General features: G+C 37.9%; 5 protein-coding genes across 7 annotated transcripts; 2 read left to right on the top strand and 3 right to left on the bottom strand.

Annotated features, from left to right (window-relative positions):
• Positions 1–59: 59 nt before the first annotated feature.
• Positions 60–5,217, top strand: mak16 (MAK16 homolog (S. cerevisiae)). Its single transcript, XM_057357475.1, has 10 exons — positions 60–235; positions 551–600; positions 709–818; positions 922–986; positions 1,130–1,281; positions 1,387–1,441; positions 1,845–1,919; positions 2,000–2,104; positions 4,020–4,085; positions 4,695–5,217. The coding sequence occupies exons 1-10, from the start codon at positions 221–223 to the stop codon at positions 4,896–4,898; spliced, it is 897 nt and encodes a 298-aa protein (XP_057213458.1). The 5' UTR covers positions 60–220; the 3' UTR covers positions 4,899–5,217.
• Positions 4,931–10,140, bottom strand: tti2 (TELO2 interacting protein 2). Its single transcript, XM_057357474.1, has 7 exons — positions 9,266–10,140; positions 8,963–9,149; positions 8,723–8,815; positions 8,442–8,626; positions 7,621–7,764; positions 5,804–5,960; positions 4,931–5,358 (listed from the first exon to the last, which is right to left on the bottom strand). Exons 1-7 carry the CDS (start codon positions 9,889–9,891, stop codon positions 5,269–5,271), a joined length of 1,482 nt encoding a protein of 493 aa, XP_057213457.1. The 5' UTR covers positions 9,892–10,140; the 3' UTR covers positions 4,931–5,268.
• Positions 10,141–10,584: 444 nt separating this feature from the next.
• LOC130568322 (chromaffin granule amine transporter) lies at positions 10,585–18,430 on the bottom strand. Of its 3 annotated transcripts, none has more exons than XM_057357105.1 (16): positions 18,325–18,430; positions 16,249–16,380; positions 15,712–16,054; positions 15,485–15,543; positions 14,396–14,479; positions 13,982–14,074; positions 13,779–13,868; positions 13,643–13,686; positions 13,498–13,558; positions 13,202–13,297; positions 12,723–12,801; positions 12,497–12,548; positions 12,278–12,341; positions 12,059–12,178; positions 11,666–11,799; positions 10,585–11,574 (listed from the first exon to the last, which is right to left on the bottom strand). In XM_057357105.1, exons 2-16 carry the CDS (start codon positions 16,361–16,363, stop codon positions 11,467–11,469), a joined length of 1,542 nt encoding a protein of 513 aa, XP_057213088.1. In that variant the 5' UTR covers positions 16,364–16,380; positions 18,325–18,430; the 3' UTR covers positions 10,585–11,466. The 3 variants fall into 3 exon arrangements, with proteins under 3 accessions (XP_057213088.1, XP_057213089.1, XP_057213090.1); XM_057357106.1 differs by having other exon boundaries at positions 18,352–18,430; XM_057357107.1 differs by lacking the exon at positions 18,325–18,430 and having other exon boundaries at positions 16,249–16,438.
• Positions 18,431–20,944: 2,514 nt separating this feature from the next.
• LOC130568411 (dickkopf-related protein 4-like) lies at positions 20,945–23,182 on the top strand. The gene is made up of 4 exons (XM_057357245.1): positions 20,945–21,421; positions 21,659–21,772; positions 21,894–21,981; positions 22,099–23,182. The coding sequence occupies exons 1-4, from the start codon at positions 21,296–21,298 to the stop codon at positions 22,371–22,373; spliced, it is 603 nt and encodes a 200-aa protein (XP_057213228.1). The 5' UTR covers positions 20,945–21,295; the 3' UTR covers positions 22,374–23,182.
• Positions 23,183–23,307: 125 nt separating this feature from the next.
• LOC130568412 (peptidyl-prolyl cis-trans isomerase-like) lies at positions 23,308–25,788 on the bottom strand. The gene is made up of 5 exons (XM_057357246.1): positions 25,621–25,788; positions 24,265–24,295; positions 24,082–24,170; positions 23,740–23,912; positions 23,308–23,654 (listed from the first exon to the last, which is right to left on the bottom strand). The coding sequence occupies exons 1-5, from the start codon at positions 25,687–25,689 to the stop codon at positions 23,522–23,524; spliced, it is 495 nt and encodes a 164-aa protein (XP_057213229.1). The 5' UTR covers positions 25,690–25,788; the 3' UTR covers positions 23,308–23,521.
• Positions 25,789–26,140: the final 352 nt, after the last annotated feature.

Raw genomic sequence — 26,140 nt, 5'->3', positions numbered from 1 at the left:
TGCCGAAATACAAATAAAGTTTTAGGGGAAGAACCAAAGTATCGCGACATCCTTCATCTCGCGAGAAGCCGTTTAAGCTACTGATGGCAAGAAGATGGCCGCTGCCTTTAACTTCCATGTGGTAACGGTTTGATTGCAATAGTTGCTATAAACAATAATTGTTTCAGATTCGTTGCTTAAATAAGGTATTAAGTGGCTATAGCTCAAAGAAGGTTTCAGAATGCAACACGACGATGTAAGTAAAACTTTAAATATTAAAGAGCGGTCACAACATTTTAAGACAACATGGATGTGTAGATACGTAACTTAACGTTAACAATAAAAAAATGTTTCAGGTAACCGGTGATGACTGGATGATTATAACATACGTTATTGCAATAGTCCTAAAATATGTATATATATCATGTTTTTGATGGTTTTGTATGTTTGGTACAGCGTGCTTCAAGGCGTTTTTTGTAACTTGGTGGAAGTGACAGAATCATGCATTACAAATGTTAGTAAATTTTTGATTGCCGAACATAATATTGACTTTGATTGATGCGTTTTAAAGGTTATATGGGACATTATCGGCAATAAGAGTTTTTGTTCATACAAAGTCAAGTAAGTAAACGTAGTTGTGCTTTTAACTGTAGAAATTACAAAAATATTTTTAATCTAGATTTATCATTCAGAATAATCTAACCTTTTGCTTTCTCCAAATTTGTGAAGAACGAAAACTCAACAGTTCTGTCGAAATGAATACAACATTACAGGACTTTGTAATCGGTCGTCATGTCCTCTTGCCAACAGTCAGTATGCTACTGTAAGAGAAGAAAAAGGTAAGCTTGTCGTTACTAAGAAAATGGCTTAAAACCTCATTTTTGTACAAATTTATATAATTTCTAATATGTAATAATATGAGTGCGTGTTGTGTTCCCTTAGGCCGGTGTTATCTGTACATGAAAGTTATTGAAAGGGCAGCATTCCCTGGTCGCATGTGGGAGAAGGTATGAGCATCAGTCAAGAGCAAAAAAAGATAATTTGGCATCAACACAGTAAAATATTAAAGCTTGTTAATATAATCAAGCATGAATGTTTATAATACAGTTTGACACTCTTCTTAAACTCTTTATTATGTATTTTTCCTCAGGTGAAACTTGATAGAAACTATGCAAAGGCCTTGGAACGGATTGATGAGAGCCTCATCTATTGGCCACGATACCTCCGACACAAATGCAAACAGCGGTTAACAAAGATAACGCAGTATCTCATTCGAATCCGCAAGCTCACACTGAAAAGACAGTGAGTCCCTTTCTGTAGTGATTTATGTTTTTAGTTGATGTTATGTGTCTAATATGCATGCATGAATACACACACACACTTAATATTTTGCACATTTTTTTTTAGGAGAAAACTAGTTCCACTCAGCAAAAAAGTAGAAAGAAGAGAAAAGAGGAGAGAGGTGGGTGATTGGCAGTACTTTTTGTTCATTTCTTGTTAAACTCTAATTAGACACACTTGTGTTTTGGAACAGAAATAGATCTTAACTGCAGGATGGTCTGACACCATTACTTAAAAAAGAACATTTTATTTATCAAAGCTGCTTTATTGTCTTGACTGTAGTCATAGTATTAATCAAACTACGATTGTATTTTATACAGATCTTATGTTGGTGTAGTTAACTGGTTGTTTCTGAAAGTCGCTCACCAATTATAAAAATACAGATTTGCTCATTTCATCAAAGCGAACCTTACTTTCTATATATTCTAGTTATTACTGAGAGGTTGCACAACCCTAACTCACACTAATTTTCTTGGATTAGATTTGTAGTTTATACTGAAATGTAAGTGTCCCCCCTCTAACAGGAAAAAGCTCTTATCGCTGCTCAGCTGGAAAATGCCATAGAGAAAGAACTGCTAGAACGTTTAAAACAAGGAACAGTAAGTACATCTTTTGTGGCATCAAATCTTTTTCCTGCTTTTCAGCCACATCCGTAATAACCTCACTGATTTCATTTTAGTATGGAGACATCTACAACTTCCCCATTCATGCCTTTGATAAAGCCATGGAAAAACAGGACGAGGAGAGTGAATCTGAATCGGAGGAAGATGAGGAGGATGAAGAGGTATTGTTTTTGTCAGCTTTGTGTTATAAATATGTGACCCAGCCTGTGAAAACCTAGCTAAACTTTTTCTTGTGATTTACTGTTTTCTACATAAAATAAAAAATTCTACATAATGCAGGGTTTTCCTGGCCCAAAATGAGGCGGAGGTGGTGCCATCCTTATCTTGACTTGTACAAACGCGCGTGTAGGCCTACCGTCCCTTTAAGTGGCTTAACCAAACACTTTACATATAAAAAAAATTAGATGAAAATGACAATTATTGAGTTATATAAAACATTACTTTTATTCAACCAAAAGGAAACGTTTTAAATCAAATAAAGCTTTTTATCCTTTTCAACTAACTTTTCAGTCCACAATAGCCAACTAAATTAACCAGTCTTACTAAATGAGCTAAGCTCATTCACGTCCTGTGTTCTCTTGTGTTTCACTGAGCTTTGAATGATTCACTTATCTTTTATATTCGCTAGTGACTGAAAAGTTTCAACATTTTAAAAGAATCTGGTCAGAGTCATTTGTTTGCGAGTCGTTCTGATTGCAATGTGCCTTCATACTGGCAAACTCGCTGTGTACAGTATAACACTGATTCATCGAGCCAAATACACAGCTTAAAACACTACAATGAAGTATGCCTTGTTAATCTTATAAACCTTTTAAGAAATTGAACGTACTTGCATGCAAAACAAACAATATTCACCTGAACAGCCGTGAAACACCGCTAATACAGCTATTAGCTCTTGTACTGCAACTCTGCCGCCTCACTGTGCTGATAACGAAACAGCAGTTATAAATGACAGTCTGTTGACAGAATTCACGCAGTGTTTTTTGTCAAGACACCCTACATAATTTTGGCGAGAGTCTGAGGCGGCACGAACTTTGACGGAGGCAGCTGCCTCCAATTTTTCTATGCAGGAAAAACCCTGTAATGTACAGAACATTGTGTGAAAATATACTTGATATCTTTATTATTGAGTAAGGTTGTTTAAAATATTGAAATCATAGTGAAATGAATGCTTAAAAGCAAACTTTGATGCTCTTCCTCTCACAACTATTAGACTGGGTCACACATGTCAGGACACTGCATAATACGCCATAGATTACCAAAAGGCAGTATGACATGGAGGGCTCACACACTAAGTTGTATAGATTTGCATAGTTCCAGTCCTTTATTAGGGGTGATAGAGCTGTGTTAGAAGCCCATGAAAATTACTCAAGAAACACAGCTGTGACTGCATCTTGCTGCATCCATGTTGCTTGGCAACCACCTTATTGAATAGTTTATGAAGGTGGAAGAAAATTTTAACACCATATTTTCATTGCATATTTTATGAAACCTTGCTTATTATATTGAAAAACCAGGTACATTTAGTAAATCTCATGAAGCTTTCCTAACTTCTTTGCTTATTTCTTTATTATTACGCGGCTCGTTGGAATGCTTGATTTTGATGGGCTAGTCGCAACATTTGCAGGTTGGTTATTCCCAAATAACCTCTCAAAACTAATATCACGGTATCCCGGATGCAGCAAATAATTTTGACAGGTTTTTTGTCAAATTAAATATAAATATGCCTTTTAATAACATATATGACATTATATTTACAAAGGATTAAACCTAAAGCGAACGTAGTTTCCGAAAAGTAAACGGCTTTTCCTCACGGAAGGTCTGCATTCGGTAAAAATGAGCTTATAAAATATTTCAAATTCACATGTAATGTCCTTTTTTTTCTCATGTGGCAAATAGCCATCTAATAAGCGGGATAATGTACAAGCAGCCGGCTGTTACCGCAAAATAAGCCTCTTCAGTGATACAAGACCCTCCGCTTCGCATCGGCTCCTGATCAGTGTCTGGGTTTATTTCTGCGATAACAGCCTGTACAATTATCCCTTACTTAAATAATAACACATGTCAATCTTTCAGGAATCTGGGACAAGAGAATATGTTGCTGATGATGACTTTGAGGAAAGTGATCTCAGTGATTTAGAGGTATGGTTTTAAAACTCTTTAAATTTAAAAATAGTTGAATATATGGATCTTGTGTGAATTCATCCCCTTTGAAGCACCTTTGCTGCTTTGAATGTCAACATGCATTATGCTGTTTTTTCTTTTGCTTTAAACCGTCCAATTTTGAAGAATGCTTGGAGACCTCTAAATTGCGTTGCATTCTGTCCAGCTTTTTGTGCATGCTAGAAAGCATCCTACATAAACCCCTCATTAGAACTTTATCTGATCACTGTCAGATGAATTTAAAACCAGCATGTTATACACTGCTTTCTTAAAGGACTAGTTCACCCAAAAATGATAATTCTGTCATCATTTTTTTTGTTCTGATGAACACAAAGGTATTTGAAAGAATGTCAGTAACCAAACAGATCACATCCCCCATATGGCAGTAAATGGGGGATGAGATCTGTTTGGTTAATGACATTCTTCTAAATGTTTTTTGTGTTCATCAGAATAAATACATTTATAGATTTGAGAGTGAGTAAATGACAGAATTGGTCTAATAAAATAAAGGTTATGAGTATATACGTAAGTTTTGTACGTTAAAACCTGACGGAGAGTGACATGTATACTTGCATTATCTGTTTATAGGAGCTGAAAAACCTTGACGACAGCAATGAGGACCAAGAATCAAGTGAAGAGGAGGAAACGGAAGAAGAGATGGAGGAGGAGGAGAGCAAGACGAAGTCAAAAGGAAAAGCTCCAGTAAAAGGGCCAGCCAGGAAGAAACGGGCATATGTAGAGATAGAATACGAGCACGAGACAGAACCGGCTCAGAAAAGCAAGGCTACATAAGGATTAAACTGACAGTCACACCATAACAACCGTTTCCTCAAATCGTGGAACTGTCTTTATAAAACATCTGTATTAAATAGTTAGTGTTCTGATACATGCATATGTACACACAGAAACACCTGCCAACAGAAAGTCATGGTTTGTACAGTTCGTATTTTTGAAATGTTCTTTTGAGTACAATTCGATTGCATTCTAGTTGAGATGGCTGTTCATTAAATAATGGTCAAAATGGACAATGTTTCTTAAAAGTATACATTTATGATGATTAAAAATAAAACAATATCAGTAAGTTCGCACATAATACGAAGGTAACATAATAGCAATGTCTCCTGAGCTTCTTTTGCTGACCGTTACTGTCCATCATAATTAATCACTGAAGAAGGTTTGCTGTGGTGATTTGCTGGATACACATGAGCATACTGTCAGGAACACAAGTATTATCCAGCTCCAGAAGAAGAGTCTAAAGAGACGGAAACAATGGAAAGCTTTTTGTAAACTTATTGGCAAGCCTTTACAATAAGGTTGTGTTTGTAACATTTAGTCAATGCATGAACTAATAATAAATGCTGTATATGTATTTGTTCAGTGTTAGTTCATGTTAAAAATCAAAATTTGTATCTTTTAATATTAGTCAATGAACAAATGCTGAAAACTACATGGCTCATTATTAGTTCAAGTTAGCTGATGCATTACTTGATATTAACAAATGCAACCTTATTGTAAAGTGTAACCAATATACCTTGTAAAACTGTTATTATTTTAAACGCTCATAAAACCAGCACTCAGAATGACTGACTGATTATTTTTAGTTAAACAGATACAGGAAACTGAAAATATATCACCAGGAGCTGTGTGAGTTAAAGTTACTCTGGACACGACTTTGCTCAATTGAACATATGACGTACCTGCAGTTTGCCTTTGGAGCAGTGGTTGAGCAGCAGTAAACAGTGTGACGCTTTGCTCATGAGCTGTTCCTTCAGCTGTCGGGTCACTGACTCTGATGAGACATCAACCAGAAACCTCAGCAGACTCTGTGCTAGAGAACCCGTCCTCCTCTCCATTCTACAAAAATAAAGATTCTGTTGCGTATAAGTGAAATACATCAAATAAGAGAGTGGGAAGATTCAATATACAGGTGCTGGTCATGTAATTAGAATATCATCAAAAAGTTGATTTATTTCACTAATTCCATTCAAAAAGTGAAACTTGTATATTATATTCATTCATTACACACAGACTGATATATTTCAAATGTTTATTTCTTTTAATTTGATGATTATAACTGACAACTAATGAAAATCCCAAATTCAGTATCTCAGAAAATTAGAATATTACTTAAGACCAATACAAAGAAAGGATTTTTAGAAATCTTGGCCAACTGAAAAGTATGAACATGAAAAGTATGAGCATGTACAGCACTCAATACTTAGTTGGGGCTCCTTTTGCCTGAATTACTGCAGCAATGCGGCGTGGCATGGAGTCGATCAGTCTGTGGCACTGCTCAGGTGTTATGAGAGCCCAGGTTGCTCTGATAGTGGCCTTCAGCTCTTCTGCATTGTTGGGTCTGGCATATCGCATCTTCCTCTTCACAATACCCCATAGATTTTCTATGGGGTTAAGGTCAGGCGAGTTTGCTGGCCAATTAAGAACAGGGATACCATGGTCCTTAAACCAGGTACTGGTAGCTTTGGCACTGTGTGCAGGTGCCAAGTCCTGTTGGAAAATGAAATCTGCATCTCCATAAAGTTGGTCAGCAGCAGGAAGCATGAAGTGCTCTAAAACTTCCTGGTATACGGCTGCGTTGACCTTGGACCTCAGAAAACACAGTGGACCAACACCAGCAGATGACATGGCACCCCAAACCATCACTGACTGTGGAAACTTTACACTGGACCTCAAGCAACGTGGATTCTGTGCCTCTCCTCTCTTCCTCCAGACTCTGGGACCCTGATTTCCAAAGGAAATGCAAAATTTACTTTCATCAGAGAACATAACTTTGGACCACTCAGCAGCAGTCCAGTCCTTTTTGTCTTTAGCCCAGGCGAGACGCTTCTGATGCTTCCTGCTGCTGACCAACTTTATGGAGATGCAGATTTCATTTTCCAACAGGACTTGGCACCTGCACACAGTGCCAAAGCTACCAGTACCTGGTTTAAGGACCATGGTATCCCTGTTCTTAATTGGCCAGCAAACTCGCCTGACCTTAACCCCATAGAAAATCTATGGGGTATTGTGAAGAGGAAGATGCGATATGCCAGACCCAACAATGCAGAAGAGCTGAAGGCCGCTATCAGAGCAACCTGGGCTCTCATAACACCTGAGCAGTGCCACAGACTGATCCACTCCATGCCACGCCGCATTGCTGCAGTAATTCAGGCAAAAGGAGCCCCAACTAAGTATTGAGTGCTGTACATGCTCATACTTTTCATGTTCATACTTTTCAGTTGGCCAAGATTTCTAAAAATCCTTTCTTTGTATTGGTCTTAAGTAATATTCTAATTTTCTGAGATACTGAATTTGGGATTTTCATTAGTTGTCAGTTATAATCATCAAATTAAAAGAAATAAACATTTGAAATATATCAGTCTGTGTGTAATGAATGAATATAATATACAAGTTTCACTTTTTGAATGGAATTAGTGAAATAAATCAACTTTTTGATGATATTCTAATTATATGACCAGCACCTGTATTGTGATTAGATTACTTTCAGGTTCCTTACCGTGGCCAAGCAATCTCTAGTGTCTTCTGCAGAGCATCCAAGATACTCAGTCTGGTTTTCTCCTCTGGAGCATCAGAGACCTCCAGGTATCCCATGATCACCCTATCTAGCCTCTTCAAGTGACGAATAATCACTACACCCATCCTAACATAAAATATACATATTGGAACGCAACATCAACAATAGATGCATACTTTTGAAGTATTTAAATATTCTTAATTCTAACATAATTTTAGGGCTCCCATAAATAAATAAAAAACAGTGCTAATAATGTAAGACCTGAAAGTCTAAATGCTGTTTGCATAATATTAAACATTACCTCATAAAGCCTATATTGATGCCAATACAAAATAATTATTTACAGGCAGTGAATGAAGTATATATGTTTGGAAACAATTATTAGTTAGTGGTGCAGAACTACCTGTAACAAACTTCACCCTCAATATATTCTTAAATGAGTCATTAAGGACAGTTCAACCCAAAAATGAAAATTCTGTCTTCATTTATTCACCCTCAAGTTGTTCCAAAGCCGTTTTAAAATCTTTGTTCTGTTGAACACAAAACAAGATATTTTGAAGAATGTATGAAACTAAACAGTTCTGGGGCACTATTAACTACCATAGTAATTTCCCTTCTATCGAAGTCTATAGTGCCCCAGATCTGTTTGATTACAAACATTCTTCCAAATATCTTTTTCTGTGTTTAACAGAACAAAGAAATTAATACAGGTTGGAAACATGAGGGCGAGTGAATGATGACAGAATTTTCATTCTTGGGTGAACTTAACCCATGATGAGCACTGACAGTTATATAAGCCTCACCTTTCAATAAATAAGACAAGATTGCTGGCGTACACACGACGAAGGTCAAGCTTGTGCTCCATTTCCATGTATGTCAAGACGAGGCGGAGCACATCATCGAAGCGATTCGGTTTCCGCGGTAACCCTACATGAGCTGGGGGGTTCTCAATGACTCCCATCAGGTCTATAAGGCAAGGCACCACAACCTGAGAATTAGACACGCAAGAGAGGATATATGTAGCATGATATTTACATAAATATTCACTATTTGACACGCGCACGAGTGAATGAGAGTGTATTACCTGCATGAGTGAAGCCTCTGAAGTGTATAAGTGATTGAAGAGAGCGTGATAGAGCACCTGAGCTCTGTTGTACTGTCGCAGATCAGCTGCTGGCTAAATGAAGAGAATACAACACAAATCATAAAAGACATTGATGTCATGAGATTTTGATGTCTCTTTTACAGCAGTAAACCATACTTAGATACTTTTAAGAATTCAAGTCATCAGTGGTTGGCTGAATTTCCTTGGTTTTTGACTTACCACATTGAGAACAATGTGATGTAAGCAGTGCACGCCCAATACTTTGTTTTCTGTGCGATAATCATCAGATATCAGCAAAGCAGGAGGAAACACCTTCTCCAAGTACTGTGTCAACCAGGGCCGTCCAATCTGCACCAGCATCCATGAGAACACATGCTTTACAGCCTGGTTCCGCTTCCAGCACTCCCTGTACAGAATAAAAGGAAACATTGAATGCACTTTTCTTAAAGTCAGAAGTTAATTTATTACAGAAGAACATTAACATGATGCTTAAAGTGATAGCGTGATGATGGTGCTACTCACGTGGTCAGTTCTGGCTGCAGTGTGTCCAAAATTGGACCAAAAACTCCTTTCTTGTCCTCATCTCCAGACAGCAGCTCCTGTACCGATCTGCTTCCTGTCATTCCCGCAACTGATGTCAGGAGTTGTAAAGCACAGTTTCTGGAAGCAGCACTGGTCCATGGCTGCGCCTGCAGGTGAGTGATGGAGAATATACACAAGCTGGGGGCAAGTGCTTGAGCTAGAGACTTCACATGTGGATTGCTTCGATTCTCCACCGAAGCTTGCATCCGCAAACATAACGCAAGTAATGATGTACTGACAGCCTGAACTTTGGTAGGTATGTCCTCGTAACTCTTGGCAGGTAAAGTGCCGCTGTCCGTGTCACACACCGGCAGGATTGCGTATCCCGTGAACGAGCTCGATAAACCCAGATACGCCTCGCGTAAATCGGTGTTGAGTTGAGGAAAGAGCCAGTCGAGAGGGGCGAGGGTGAAAAACTCCGCGGTTTCCTCCAGGATGAGCATGCGTTCCTCTTTCACCTTAAATCGCTCACCGATGTGGGTCAGAACGGCGATCACAGAAGAGGAATCGGATGGGGTCAAACTTTCTCTAATTTGAATCTTCTGGAGAATCTGTGGCAGATCCATTACTCGGGTTTTGAACACCAAACGAACCAGCGTGAAGAAAGATTATATTGCAGACCAATGAAATCGATGACCAACTTTTAACATATCCTGCAATATTGCTTCATGCGTCGCAAGTGTGCATTTAATTTTCATGTTATATATTAAATGTAGTATTTATAACACGTCGTATATTGGAATTGTTCACCCTCACAACAAAATGACTTGTTTTAGGCATTTCATCAGTCGACATGCTGCAGGTTGTTTAAGGGGGTAACTGTCAAATACTTCCCCAGAACTTGACTGAAACAATAATGGTTCCGATGTTGAATCGATGAAAAATGACTCTCGAGTCCCCCATAGGTGCAACATGAAATTGCATGTGATTCGTGCACATGAAATTAATAATACAATGTATTGTATAATGTATATTGTATTATATTGTTCATAAATGTATAAAAGAAACACTTGCATAATGTTTAAATGAGTATAAATGATTAATAATGATATTTGTTGTTTTATTTCAAACACAGAAACCTGACTGAAACACTAAAGGTTCCGATGATGAATTGAGGAAAATGACCCTATGGTCCCCATAGATGCAACATGGAATTGCGGGGGTTTCGTGAACACGAAATAAATAAAGAATTTATAGTGCGATGTATTATACATAAATGAAACACTTGCATTATGTTTTAATTAGGCTAATTTAATTGATACATAATTCATAATTTATTCAAATAAAATAATTGATTTCAAACACAATATTGTTACGTGTATTATAAAGACTATTCAAAGATTTTTTAATTAATAAAAACGATCAAATCTTAAGTTTTAAATGTAAGGTTAATATTTAATTTAAGGTTATCTGGGGTCAAAGGGCGTCTGACAATGGGTTAATATCTGCTTTAAGTTTAAATGGAGTGGATATTCAGATAAGAGAAATGGTTTTTTTTATCGGGCAGATAAAGCAGGCGAAAATTCTCTCGAAATTCTCTCGTAATTGTCACAACTCGGTCTGTTTACTCAGGTGTGAAAGCTTAGAAAAGTGTGTAACCCGGTTATTAATTCATGTTTGGTTTAAATCCATTGCCCACACAAGAAAATCACGAGTCACATCTCTCTTACACAACTTCCTGCTCTTTCAACTTGAAGTGGAAGTGATTAAATTCAATAATATTTGATTCATCCAGAGGAAATTGCTATTGCGTCACAGGAGATATTGTCCAGTTTTAACAAAAGCACAAATGAATGACGCTGTGAATAAATTCAAATATACATTTGTATGTGTTTATAATAGTGATTGCTATTTCCAATATCATTCATAGCCTATCTTATGAGTATAGACAAACCAAAATGAAAAGTCAACAAATGAAAACAATTACACTTTTTGTTTCATTCAAAACCACTAGCAAGATATAAGACAAAGGTAAACAATAATTTACAAGCAGACAATAACAAGAAAACAGTAACATTTAAGTAACCACATACAATTTGGACACAAATTATTGAAAGAGAAAGTTAATATGAATCATTAAAACCTTGTAGGACTTGAATCAGGGCTGCTGGCAGGCTTGATGGTTCCTTTATGAATATATGTCACTCTTCTGTGTCCTCTTCACTCTCATCACTCAGTGGAAATTCTCTGTACTCACGTTGAGTACTGTAGCTCTTGACTCGCATTGGACACTCTTGATTTATAATAGCCTCGAGAAACAATTGTCATATCATTATCAAACATTCACAACATATCAGTGACATAGTGTCTGAATTATTTATAAAGATACGTAGGTCTCACCATCTTCTCCTCCCGAACAGCAGGATTTTTGAGAAAAAAGCAAAGAGGTGCATACAGGATGTTGATAATGCCTATTATCACCATAAGATTGGGAAAGCCAATTGATCTTACTATGGCCCCTCCAGTGGATGGACCTGCAACATGAACACAAAGTCAAGAAAAACTCTCTCTCTCATTTTAAGTGTGATTTGTTGGCCAAAAAAACGAAGTAGAGAAAACACAGAATAAACCAAGTTAAAGATGAATTTGACTGATAGCATTATTTGGTCATTTAAAAAAAATGAAATAGATATTGTGATAATACTGTTACGTGAATTATTTTGGCCACAATAACCATGAAATAAAAACCTGTAATTGTAATTCGATTGTAAATTGTAATACAGGTTCAATTACCGACAGCAAAGCCCATGCAAAGTGCCACATCAGCAATTGCGTATACACTCCCATAGACAGAGGCATGTCTGATATCCACGAGGTAACCCATTATAGCCATCATAGAAGAATCAACCATTCCTATAACCCACAAAATATACAAGTTTAGTTCCATAATTATGTTAGAACTCTCTCTCTCTCTCTCTCCTTCAGAATTATAATTGATGAAATCATATTCACCAATGGCAAATCCCAACCCTCCATTAGGACCAATGAGCCCATAGATGTTCTTGGCAAAGGGAACCTAAAAGGACATTCACTTACTGTTATAATCACCTAACCACCCACATACATTTTTATATGGTGTGTACATATGATTGCCATTCTGGTTCAAGCATAGAAATGTCCTGAAGTAGATTTTATATACAACTGCATTAGAAGAGGATATGAGATACTCACACAAAGAAGACTGACGCCAACTATAAGCATCCCAATCATGGAACATAACCACCTAAAAAAAGACACATTTCTGTATGATGCAATGTAAGCACAGCTTTAATCAATATTTTATTAATGTATTTTTTACCTTATTTATAACTGTGCTGTCTTTGTCACTCATTCTTTACCATATATGTAACATATGCATTTTTCAGTTAAATTATTTTCTGCACATGAAAAGTATTACCTTCCCATTTTATTGGCCAGTACACCAAAGAGATTCGTCCCAATGAGGTAAGACACACTGGCTGGTAGGAAAGCCATACCTGCAATATTAGCGCGACATTCAGATAACCGTCAGATTCACAAATACATTACAAAATATTCTATAGCATCAGGAGAACTAATGCCATCAGAAATATCAGGAACCTTTTAGAAGCCATTTCCCAACCTATCAGAAGTTCATTTCAGTGGATTGAACTGAACAAGACAATTATAGATCTTCCTGAGTAGTCAAAATCCATTTGTTTCACTTTGATCTTTGAGGTTTTAATACAATTATATAGTATCATCTTTTTAATTAAACTTTTAAAGATGCACTTGGGGAAAAGTGAAACATTTGGGAATAAAACACGGGTGAAGTTGAGGTCATTTGTATGAGTGTCATGACTTTCACTCCATAAAAACACAGAATAACATCATAACATGGAGGGCTGCATTTCTTACCAAGCTGCCATTTCGGTGAGCACATTGTTTGCATCATCCAGATGGGAAGAGTGGGCTCTAATATAGCCACTCCCATGTTTGCAAAGCACAATGACCCTGTAATTATAGAGAAACCATAATCTCAGCCATCGTTCATTCAACTAAACTCCTCTTCCGCTTCATTTACAAATCGCTTTAGCTCTTCACATCCTAAAACATACAGCCATCAGTTTCTGAAGCCAAACATACAATTACCAGAAAGGACTACTGCTTAAACTAGTTTAACTCTATATGAACAGAATATGACCAACACACACCTGCACTAATGAGGATGTAAGGATCCTTTAACAAGGTAAGCAATGGGGTTCCTTCCACGCTCTAAAGAGAAAACACATACGAATAACTGTATGACTGTAAGTCTGCATGACTTTCATGTTTCAGAATTTGTATGAAGAGACTCACCCCTGGAGATATTTTGGAGGGCTGAAGAATACAGAGCTGGAGGGCTATAGTGTTGAAATGAGAAGATATTGTATTGAATAAATGTAACAGGCCATATGGCCAGAATGTATGAAATAGAAAAATACATATATCTTACCTCCATCAAAAAGAGCCAGGAACGCAAGGACAAGGAAGGGAGAACTTTTACCAACAAACTCATACATAACGCTGCCGAAAGGCGCTCCAACTAAAAAAAAAACATGCAATGTTAAAGTTTGTAATTTATGTTTATTTAGGTATATTTATAATTTAGACTTTTTATAAACTATAGGGGAACTGTTTAATACTAGAGCAACTGACTGAGTACTCCCATGGCAAGTCCTCCCAGTGCGATTCCCATGGCAATTCCCCTCTCATTGTCATCTGTGTACACACTGGCGAGCATCCCAAGACCTACGGAAAGGATTTACACACACACAGGTTTGTTTTGGTATCCTTGTGGATAATACTTGTGTTTTTTTATACTGACCTAGTGGTATTTTCTATCCTCTTCTCGTAACCACGCCCCTAAACCTAACCCTCACAAAAACCATTGCATTTGTAGCATCATTTAGTATATTTATTATTCCTTGTGGGGATATTTGGTCACCCAATAACCCACACACAACATGCAGAAAAACTCGTACACAGTTATATACACTTGATATGACTGTAAAACTTTCACGAAATGTCTATATTCACAGTATTTCTAAAACACACAGATCTCTATATTACCTGCCACAGAAGAAAAGGAAGATCCAATTCCCTGCAACGAACGGGCAAAAAACAGCAAGCCGTAAGTCTCTGAGAAGGCAAACACTGCAGAGAAGCCAGATAGAAAGTCGGAGCTGATTTCATTTGGACTATAGGAACAACAGCAGGCTATAAAACTAAAGCCATATGAAGTTTCACCAAATAAAACACTCACATACACAAACACAAAAGATATGAAAGATCAGTGTTGGCTTAATATTACATCAAACATCTTTACGAGCACCCGGTCAGCGGTTTGCCACTGGAAGGTCACAGGCATATGTTAATAAAGACATCTGTTGTTTATGCATTTACAAAATTGACCATTTTTATATTCAGCCTATGTGATGGTAATAATTTTGCTTATTGCTGGACCTATGCAACTTTTCATTGTTTGGTTATGATGACATTTTTGCTTGCTTTTGTATAACAAACAGTTTGAGTACTACTGTACATTAGGTCTTCATTTGTTTTCCATTGTAAAATCTGAACCAATTAAAAGCATTGCATTGGATCCCTTCCTGAGCCTCGAACCTTTGCCTGAATAGGTGATTCTCACCAAATCTTGGTTTCAATATGTAAAACATGATTTTCAAGACTTGCATCAACAAATTTCCGTTTGCTTCATTAAGAACAAGGTATGGCATTAATTTAAAAACATTTACTGACAGTATAACACAATTTGTCATGGCCACTTATTTTTTCCACTATTTCTTTATTTTTATTATACATGAATATTCTCTCAGTGTTTTTTTTCTTCATTTTTTTGTCATTTAAGAACATCTAGTGGAACATCCAATTGTTTTTTTTTTTCAAAATATTTTAATTACTCTGTTTAAATGACAACAGACTCGGGCTGTAATACGGTAATGAGAATTTCAGCAGAAAAAGCAATAAAATACATAATTCATTCCTTCCTATGTTAAAATTAGGCTTTGTCCATGAGAACACAATTACGTTTATTATGATCATTTTTGTTTTATAAATAAATCTTTACTGTCATGACGTTTAAGTGGCTTCGTGAGAACGACCCAAATATGACACTGTTGTCTTTAATATAACATGACTTACTTATTGTTGAGACAAACATGATGACAAATCCAGCAAACATTGGTATGTGATATCCAATCCTTTAAAAAAAGCATCACACAGTTGTTTTCTGAGCATACACAAAAGCACTTATTCATAAGGCACGTATAAATCCATTCATTTTTAATTGTGTACAGACTTCACCTAAGTAGCAGCCATTTCGAAGATCAAAGCAATGTAACGGTAAATAACAATCATGTTTATAATACCTGTTTGTCAGAGGGCCCACAAAAGGGTTGACAATGAGCTGCACCAGGGCTTTGGAGGCAAACAGCAACCCAACTCTCACATTCTCCTCCTCCAAAAACTCACTGTCCTCTTTACACCCCGGAGCAGAACTATTGTGGATCCCAGGACCTCCATCAGCACTGGGTGCAGCAGAGGAGATGGAAAGATTGGCGTTGCTGATGGTGTATGTAGTGTTGTCGTAAAGAGATAGGATGGAGGTGTAGGTGGGCTGTGTGGAGTCTGATGAAGACTCAGAGGGGGTGAGAGACGAGAGGTTTTGCGTCTGATGCTCGATGGCATACAGGAAGGTAGGGATGATGGGAACTGGGAAGAACAAGAGGTGAGAATCATAAGAGGATGATACCGTACTCTCTGTACTGTGTGCTCAGAGGTTAGGACAGATGTAAGCAGTTAAATGTCATGGGTGGGTTGTCGAACGTTGAGTTGAGTGGACTTGAACGTTTGTTTGTGGTCTCTTATGCTTTATTCTGATGCTTTTGTGTGGTATTTTTACTTACCCACAACGGTAAGAAGCATGTTATCCAGTAAGAGGGCCACACATACGACTACAAGCACCAGACGAAGGGAGCCCCTTCTCTCCCTGATCCATTCCATAGGGTTTAATGTAGGCATGACATCCACCTTGGTCACTGCATACACAATTCCACGTCAAATCAGCACTACATACATGCACTCTAAAAACGCTTAGCCTAATTGGGAGGCCCCAATTAGGGAGGCCCCCCCAGCTTTTTGGAGGGCCCCTCCAAAAATATCAAGCTGATAATTAAATACTTATGATTAAATACTTACTTAATACATACTTATTTGTATTATCTATGAAATAATGATCTGTCAATTTAATCACAGAAAAATGTAAAAATGATGCATGCAATGAACTATAACTATATATCTGCCCAACCAGAATATGTGATTGTCCCCCCAGTCGAGCCAGTACGGGGCCTGCCAACAGTTGATTTTGTTCATTTTCTACCCAACTCATCTTTTTTGAAAATATTGTATTCTCATATTGTTAGGTGGGTAGACATGTCAAGCAATGACACCATTGTTTTACTATGGCATGCTATACATATGCCATCTAGAGCTCTTTGAAAACATTTTTATTATTATTTTCATGTATGCGTTGTATGTTAAACAACCCTTGTAAAAAGAAGTTTACTCAAGTATACTTATTAGTTTTAGCTTATTAGCTTTTAGTACTTTTTTTACTTAAATAAGAAAGTATGCTTTTTTTAGTCTACTTTTGATGTACTTCTTAGAAATTACTTATATTAGAATAGTATATTAGTATAAGTAACCTATTCAATATTTTTACTAGAGCTGTCAAACGAATAACGCGGTGAATCGCATCCAGAATAAAAGTTTGTGTTTACATAATATATGTCTGTGTACTGTGCATATTCATTTTGTATTTTTGTATTTATGTATAAAAATATTCTGGGTGCAATTAATTGCGATTAATTACGAGCCCTAATTTTGACCTATTTTCAATCATTTCACTATACTTCAAAGTGTCCTTTCATAAACTAGAAAATGTGCTACAAGAATTGAACTATAGTAAACTATCAGTATATCTATATGTTCCCTATAATATAGTATACACTCAAAACTCCAAAACCAGTTTAGTCCCAAGTAGCATTGAAATAGTACACTTACAAGTATACTACTGTATTAGTACTGTATACTTACTACACAAAGTATACTTAAAAACATACTTGAACTTGATACTTGAGTATCTCTTGTACTTGTATATCTGAGCACAAACTTCACCCTGAATTTTCAATGTACCAACTTTAATAAAAAAGACCAAAACAGCTTAACCAATAAATAAATTATGACTACACGATATTGGTCATCGGGATCCTCCCAATGGACAAATCAGGGCCACATAACTTTGTTGGGAAGCTTTGGAAGGAAAACATTATCTGAGTGATATAAAACCATTTGTTTGTTCTAGATGAGCTCTTTGTTCTAGGGAGGAATTATGTGCTGTGTGATTGTGTTTCAATAATATGATTACAGCTGCTGTAGGGCATGCAAGAAACAGTCTCAGCGCTTCAGGAGGCTTCTTTTATCTTCACTCACTCATATAAATATAAATACATATAAATTTAAAACGGATCCATATGTTAACACAAGTATTTGTTAACTGACGCCTGCTTAAACATGTTACATTGTTTCCCCTCTCCTATGTTTCTGAGCTATCAATCAAGCTCTCGAAGTAGTTCTTTTGCTACACAAATGGCAAAAAACATGACAAAAAGTCAAGTTTAAAGGATTTAATAAACATAAAGTGTCATGAAAAACAATACAGTAAAAGTTCATTGCAAAATGTGAGATGTATTTGTCACAGTGGCTTTGTCACGTTGTTATTTTTGCAAACTATCTACAGTACAAAGTCAAACATTATATTTTTAAAGATTTAATAATAACAATAAAACACACACACAAAGACACAGACAGTTGCTGACACCCACAACCAGGTTCTCACAACATTGTTAAAAGTTGATAATACTACATCGTAAAATAATTGATCTCCCCTAAATTATTGACGGACAAAACTAAACTTGTCTTACCTTTGAATGCATAATCTCTGAGCTTACCAGTGTATGTCCAGGGCAGGTGTGGTGGACGCGGCGGTCACTTGTTGAATCGCCTGAGTAAGGGAGGTCTCTGTGTCCACTTCTATCTGCATGAGATTTGTTGAAAGGGCCGATGTCTTTTGGAAGAAGTCTACACACATGCACACACGCACACACACGCACGCACACACACACACACACACACAAACTCTGCGTCACTGGGGCAGTAATTGTATGCATCTGTTGCTCTTTATTGGCTAGGTGAATGACCTGCAGGCTTCTTTTCGTCACAACGACTCCTTATCTGCAATCTCTCATCCAGCATAAATACACCCAATCAGCAGCCGGCGGCTGCTCTCCTCTAGTGCCTGTACAAATAACTGTCTGTCAATACAGATACACATATTAAGGACATTACAGTATGAACCCCAAGACTTAATATTTATGATGTAGTGTCTTTTTTTGCCATAGTTTTTGTTAGGAGGCCTTGTTAGGAGGAGTTTTTGTAACGGTGGCAAATTTTGCAAATTGTCAATATGCAAAATATTGCCACTGTTACAGTTTATGAAGGCGTTAAAGAACGCCTATTGACAATGATGTATAGTATTGCCCTCTTATGAGTCTACAATCCTCAATAAGCTAAAAGAATGAAACTTACATTTAAGCATTTGGCAGACGAGAGCTATTTTTTCTCCTTCTCTTAAGGTTTCATTCGGTCCTTTGCTGTAGTATCTATGATTTACTAAATGAGCTGTTATGTGAATAACAAAAACATTGTTAGAGCAATAATCTTATTACACGGGTTTGTATTTTTGCTGCAACAATATCGCTGGTACGTTCTGAGATCAAACAACTAGAAGTTTTGGATTTTGATCCAAAATAGTTAGCAGTAGACTGAGATGTGAAACTTTATCATGCTTAAAAATTCACAGTTGCAGTTTGGCTAAAGTGAATCTCTGAGGGTTAAAAGTGTATCGCTGCTGCTGTCTCTGTCTTTCAGGAAATGGAAAAAAAACTTTTTAAACAATTAAATACTGTGTTGTCAAAGTTGCCAAGCACTTTTTAATGGTTAGATTTTTGCAAAACCCAATGACAAACATACACGGTGTCTAATAATAATGATTTATGGTAAAAACTAAATGATGGAGATACAAGGTTTTGGAAGGACAGCAGCAATGTATTTCATATTCATTTCATATTGCAAAACAAAATTACAAATATATCTTAACCCTTGTAGTGTGATGGTGGGAGTGAAAATCTATTTTTGCCTGTGGCCGTTTCAGTTTTCTGCGTAATGTTAATCCTTTCAGCCACTGAACATCTATGGAAAATGTTAAATGACTCAACCAGTTTAACCTTTCCCCTCTGCCATTTCTGGCAATTCAAACATCCCAGTACACAAACACACAAGAACATTAAAACCGCAGCACTAAATCTGATCATGCAATCAAAACATGACTAAAATATCAGCAGTTTGCACACACACATACAAAAGGGTTGCAGTCTGGTGCTGCTGCTGCTTTATGTAAACACGGCTGGCTTTTTTAAATCGCCTCAGGGTTTGAAGAGGAGGGGGTGAGCTTCCATCACCTGCCCTGTGTTCAGCACCCACTCTGTTTCACATAAACACACACACACTGATTTCTATGTTTTATGTGGAAATCCATAGACTTCCATTGATTTTCTATCAGGCTTATGATATATTCTATCCCCTAAGCCTACCCCAACACCAAAACCTAATAATCACACAATCCTTTCTGCATTTTTCAATTTTCAATAAATATCATTCTGTATGATTTATAAGCATATAACCTAAAAATCTCCCGACAAAGTCAAAATCTACTGGTATTACTATCTTTGTGGGGACATTAGGTCCTCACACAGTGATAAATACCAGTACACACACAGACCTTTGAAACTATAGTGAAGACATCTCAAAGAAACAACTGTTTCCATATTAAGTTAATAATAGCTTATTAAATGTCATAAGAAGTTCATTTTTGACATGTTTCACGAGAAAATTAAAAAACACATGACCCTTAAAAGTATGGTTTACCCAAAATTAAAAGTTCTGTCATTATTATTCACTGTACATGAATTTCTTCTGTGAATCACAGAAGAAGATATTTTGAGAAGTGTCTCAGTGGTTTGTGTTTATGCAATGAAAATCAATGGGGGCCAATGTAGTTTTGGGTTCCAACGTTCTTCAAAATATCTTCTTAATCTAGGGTTAGGTTAGGAATGACATGAGGGCACTAGTAAAACAGACAGAATAGTATTTGCATATTTATTTCTTAATACAAACAATGATTAAATTTAATATCTTTAGGCTTTTTCTTCTCTCCGCCTCCTATCCATAAAAACATTTATAAATGCAAAAATGGAACTTACATGAACGTCTAATACCATTTTTATCCTGTATACTGGAAGCCTTAGTGTAGCTATAACAATAGCAGTAATGAATCTCATAAGTAGACAGATGACAGATCTATCACCTGGTCCGGTGAGAAACACAGATTTTGACTTTTCTCCTCTAAGCCGGTGTTCAGGTGCTGATAATCACCTGTTCCGTTTCAGGAAGCAACTTACATCCGAGTCTACTGATGCGGGAAAATAATGACTGTCATTTAAAGGATGTAATATTTTTCATCATAGCAAATTTCAAAGGTGTTACATGTGTAAAGGCTCTATGTGGATCATGAAAGGTACATCTAAGCTTTCATGTTTGTTGTGCGTGTGGGCCATAATTTGCCTTAATTGCCACTGTAATGCACTGCACACTTCCTACATAAAGTGAGACTATAAACATTGAAATACTCAGAAAGTAACCACCAATGAAAGACACATTCTTTTTCCTGTGTTTTTCTTCATTCGATTTAGGATATTGCCGTAGGACCATTAAAACACCGGGCCAGGTGACTCCTCCAGAGTAGAGCTCATCATCTGACTGAAGTTTGGACTCTCAATGCGGTCAGTACACTTGGATACAACAATGCAGACGATGATGTTTTTGCTGTCTGTTATTTCTACGGTACAATGCCTGGATTCGAACATCATTCAGTCCTCCAGGGAAATGACAAACTCTCAAGAGGTCAGAATATACATTCATATACTCTTACATAGTTTACATGCAATACTCATTGTTTTGGCCGGAAGAGTTATTAGGGCTAGTGTTATAATTAGTGTAATAATACGTACAGACATATTTTTTTGCATGTTTTGATTTATTCAATGAAATCCTAAATTTATGTATATATTTTAAAAATGATTTCACCATATGTTAAAATGATCTGACAAGAATTAACAAAAACCTAACAATCTCTTACAGTCAGTTTTGCATTTACTGAGTGACACAACTGCAAAGTCCCATAATTCTGTAAGAAGAAGGACCTCTGTTATTCTGGGAATCACAGAAAATGGACGAGACTGCACTATTGTACAGGTAATGACGACATATCAAACATTTTGGATGTATTAAAGCATTACCATACATTTTACTATGTTAATGTCTTTTACGTATATATTTACATATTACTCATATCTATAAATATAAACATTTTAAGGCACATGAAAAATGTAAAGGCTCCAAGAAAAAACAGCGTAACGCTAGTAAAATGAGGATTCAAATAGATGGACGAGGAAAGCAAAAAGGTACAACGCGCAAACTTCCACACATGATTTATGGGAAATGTGTTACTATTATTTTGCTAACTTTACCCACATTCTGTGTTTAAAGCTCAGACATTGGTGTTATTTCTTTGCATACAGTACCCGAGATGGCCCCATGCGTGCGCTCGCGTGACTGTGAGGAGGGGCTGTGCTGCGCTCTCTACTTGACCGGTAGGAGATGTCAGCGCGTTCCCGCGTTGGGCGAGGTCTGCCTGCTTCGGGGACGCGCCAAATTCCGCCGAAGACTGGACCGATGCGACTGCGAGAAGAGCCTTTACTGCCACCCGCACGCCGATAGCCCCCGTGGACAGGGAGTGTGTTACCCACATGCGAAGCGCGAAAAGGACTGGTTAACCACTGAGAAAATAAGCTAAAAACACCGGAAAACATTACTCAGTAGTGCGTGTTCTGGATTAGAAACGTATTAGGAAACGTCATGACATATTTTCAAAGTATTTTAAGTAACAAAAATAAAACATTGAAGTTGTAAGCAATTGTAAGTTGTAAGTATTTTTTAAAGATTTTCTGCGAGTCAAAAACACAACTTTGAGAAAGCATGTCCTGGCTTTAAACTTTAAAACAAGTCGCCGAGCACCCTCTATTGGGCATGAACGTGAACTGCAAAAAGGGGAAATGTCCGTCTTAAGTAGTGCTATTTGATTTATAGTTCAATACAAACCAGTCGAAAAACGTTTTAAAAACATTACAAAGAACTCGGGCGCAATGCTGCCTTCACGTGCTCTCGGAAATTCGACAATTCCCACTTCAACTCGGAAACGGTGCTCTTTTAATGTTAACAGATCCGGTCGTTACTTCTGGGGTGAATTGGGTATCATCTAATTTCCTAGACATTTCGGTCCATGCGGTCTCCAGTGCAGTGGTTCTCAAAACTTTTCAGCGCATGTGTAGGGTGCATCTCTTTGTGGGCCTTTCAAAGAAAATGACGCAAAACAACCGCAAACTCAACTTTAATGAAACCATTAAACATTACATTATTCAGTGCTGGAACATCAAATATGTTATTCATGTGATAATTTGAATACACATTTCATATAACGCCATAAAACTAGGGCCCAAGTTTGAGAACCACTGCTCTAGCAATTGCTTTACAGATATATGCCCGGTGTATATTGGCATCCATTATTCACAAAGCTAAGACTACATATGTGCCAGCTGTCAAGATAGTGTTACCACCCGGAGATAACATCATGCTGAACCACAGAATTTGGTGGATATGGTTACATTCCTATATCCAAGCAAGCCTTAAATTTGCTGAGGTCACATGCACTAGAAATAATATCACGTAAGCAATGTCATTGTTCCCCTTTATTTTCAGATACACAAATAAGCCTACAGGACATTATTTGTATGAAAACAACAACGGCAAAAAGGCAACTCCTCATAGACAAATGGATGATGGGGGTTATAAATCTTGGACAGGAATGTTACGGTAGGATTTAAGTCAGGGAGCACCGAGGGGTAAATAGACTAAGGTTTGGGTGAAAGTTAGTGGTTGAGGAGTTTAAAGCTCGCCACTGTCAGCAACGACAATCTTGGCACTGGTCTTTCCGCTGTTGGAACCATAGCCCTCCACTTTCTTGATCACATCCAGGCCTTCAACAACCTGTCCGAAGACAACGTGCTTGCCATCCAGCCTGCAAGAAAGGTCAAGCAGATAATGAAGACTCAAACCATAAATGAAATATGAGGGAGCATGCCAAAAGCACTTTATATCCTCACCATGAAGTAAGAGCTGTGCAGACGAAGAACTGGGAACCATTGGTGTTGGGGCCAGCATTGGCCATGGACAGACATCCGGCACCGGTGTGTTTCAGGATGAAGTTCTCATCCGCAAACTTGTTTCCGTAAATGGACTTTCCACCAGTTCCGTTGTGTTTTGTGAAGTCGCCGCCCTACAACCACAGTGAGAAGATTAGAGCGGTTACGGTAACAGCAACAAGTTACAACTTAACTTAAGCTTACAAACTAAAAGAATTACAGAAAGGCAGATAGATGCACACACCGACACACCCAAAATAATACCCATCATGTGACAATGGCAGACTACGTAATCTGTCATACCTGGCACATGAAACCAGGGATGACACGGTGGAAGGTGGATCCTTTGTAGCCGTAGCCATTCTGTCCTGTACACAGCTGCCTGAAGTTCTCTAAAACAAAAAGGTGCAAAGAGCGATGAACATGTTAAAACTTTCAAGCCTTGTGATTGTAAATGAAACTCAAAAGTGGGAAGAATTATGGTACCTGCTGTTTTAGGGACAACGTCAGCTTTTAGCTGTGAAAAGAAAACGTGCATATTAATTCGATAGCAAATTACAGAACACGGCTGATTTAAAATATTCAGAGTATAGGTTATTAATGTGGATGCAAGTTTACGGAGAACGATTGTTGTATGAAATAACCGCAAAAAGGAAGTCAATGGAAAACTTCACGTTTGACATGCACACCCCATCCCAAATAAAACCATGCACTCCCAGATGCTGTCTGCACAGTTGCCTGTGGGTGCACGTCACCCATTCAGCCGCATGATCACACTGCAGCATCTAGGCACAAAACTAAGCTTGTGTGGCATTACAAGTGCGTAAGAAACAACTGCATAGCGCAAACATCGACTTGTGTCTGTGTGGGCATGCTGCACTTAGACCGCAGAAAAGAAAGAGCGGGTAAAAGTACAGTGCAGAGAGCACGATACGTATCTGGACTTGTTACAACAATCTTGCAGCAGCGCAAGGGCGCGTCTCTGTCCGACAACGTGCGCGTGTGACATTTCCGGGTTCTTTTAACTAGTAGACGTTGAATTAAAATGGCCGTTTACAAAGCATTTTGTATTTGAACGCGTACAAATTGTGTGAATCTTGGTTTGTGATGCCGCCACAAGACGATTTTCAAAATAAAAGCAAACAAATTCGTTCACACGACAGTTACGCAGCAAACTGTCTGCGCCATTACGCACAGCGTGATCTTTTGACTATTATAGCGGATGCATGGAAATCTCCGGAGAACAGTTCCCCCCTCCCATCCCCCACCAGCAGAACTTTCAATATCTTTTCATTAGACCGAGTATTAACGCGAGAAATAAATGAACTCATTTTTTAAAAAGTACAATTAAAATGCGAAACCGAGTGTTCGTTTTGCAGTTTGCGTTTATTTTTGGGACGTGAAGCTTTATTTGGGCCTGAACGAGAAGTGGCTTTACCGGTCCCAGGGCTAAACAATAGAGAGACGGCCCCAGCCCATATATGCGCACTGGGATTATCAGCATCAATTCCCCAAAGTCTTTTCACGAATTTCACTCCACCAGCAACAAGTTTACATGCAAGCTAACGTTAATGCTTGCAGCACGTGCAGATACAGGGGGGAATAAACGATAATGAACAACGCATGGCACGCTAAACAGCCGCTCGAGCTGTAAAACACGCAGCCGTGGGCGATTAGCGCCTCGCATTCATCATACAGCTAGTCTTGCAGCGCGTGAAGAGTTTCGCTGACTCTTCCAGCAGCTATCAATAAACACCAAACCCACTCCCGAGTGGAAAATTACTCCATTTGCGCCATAGCCCGATTGATAGAAAAGACAGGAGAATATCGCCTAAAATTTACCTCCATGATCACTCTCCCAACCGCCTTTCCGTCTGCGGCGAGATCGAAGAAAACTCTGGGGTTTGCCATGACTTAAGATTGTTTTGCGTTTGGATAATGCTGGGGCTGATGCGCGTGAACCGTTCACCGCTAGTGCGCTTTCAACTGAGAAAAAGACCGGATGAAGGCCGCTGCGCGATATAATTACCGGAGAGGGGCGTCACTAAATCGCCTCCGTCCAATAAGAGCGTTTGAATACTTCGACAGACACAAGCCCGGACCAATGAAACATTATCATTAAGATTTTTCATGACCCGCTTTTTAGGAAACGCAGCTTGAAGGCGTGCGTTTTTGTTAACGTGTGCCTGGCCTATTTATGGCCTCATGAATGATACTTTTTATTTGGTCTGTAAGAGCAAAAACACGCATATTAATGAATACATGAATGATCTGATTCTGGGCCAGCTGTCATCAAGCCTTTTCTGTAGGCCTACACATAAATACAGCTGCAGCATCGTTAAAAACAATACGAATGTACATA

The sequence above is a fragment of the Triplophysa rosa genome, linkage group LG17 (genome assembly GCF_024868665.1).
Source record: "Triplophysa rosa linkage group LG17, Trosa_1v2, whole genome shotgun sequence".
Lineage (NCBI taxonomy): Eukaryota > Metazoa > Chordata > Actinopteri > Cypriniformes > Nemacheilidae > Triplophysa > Triplophysa rosa.
This window is presented reverse-complemented; position numbering and strand designations above follow the sequence as displayed.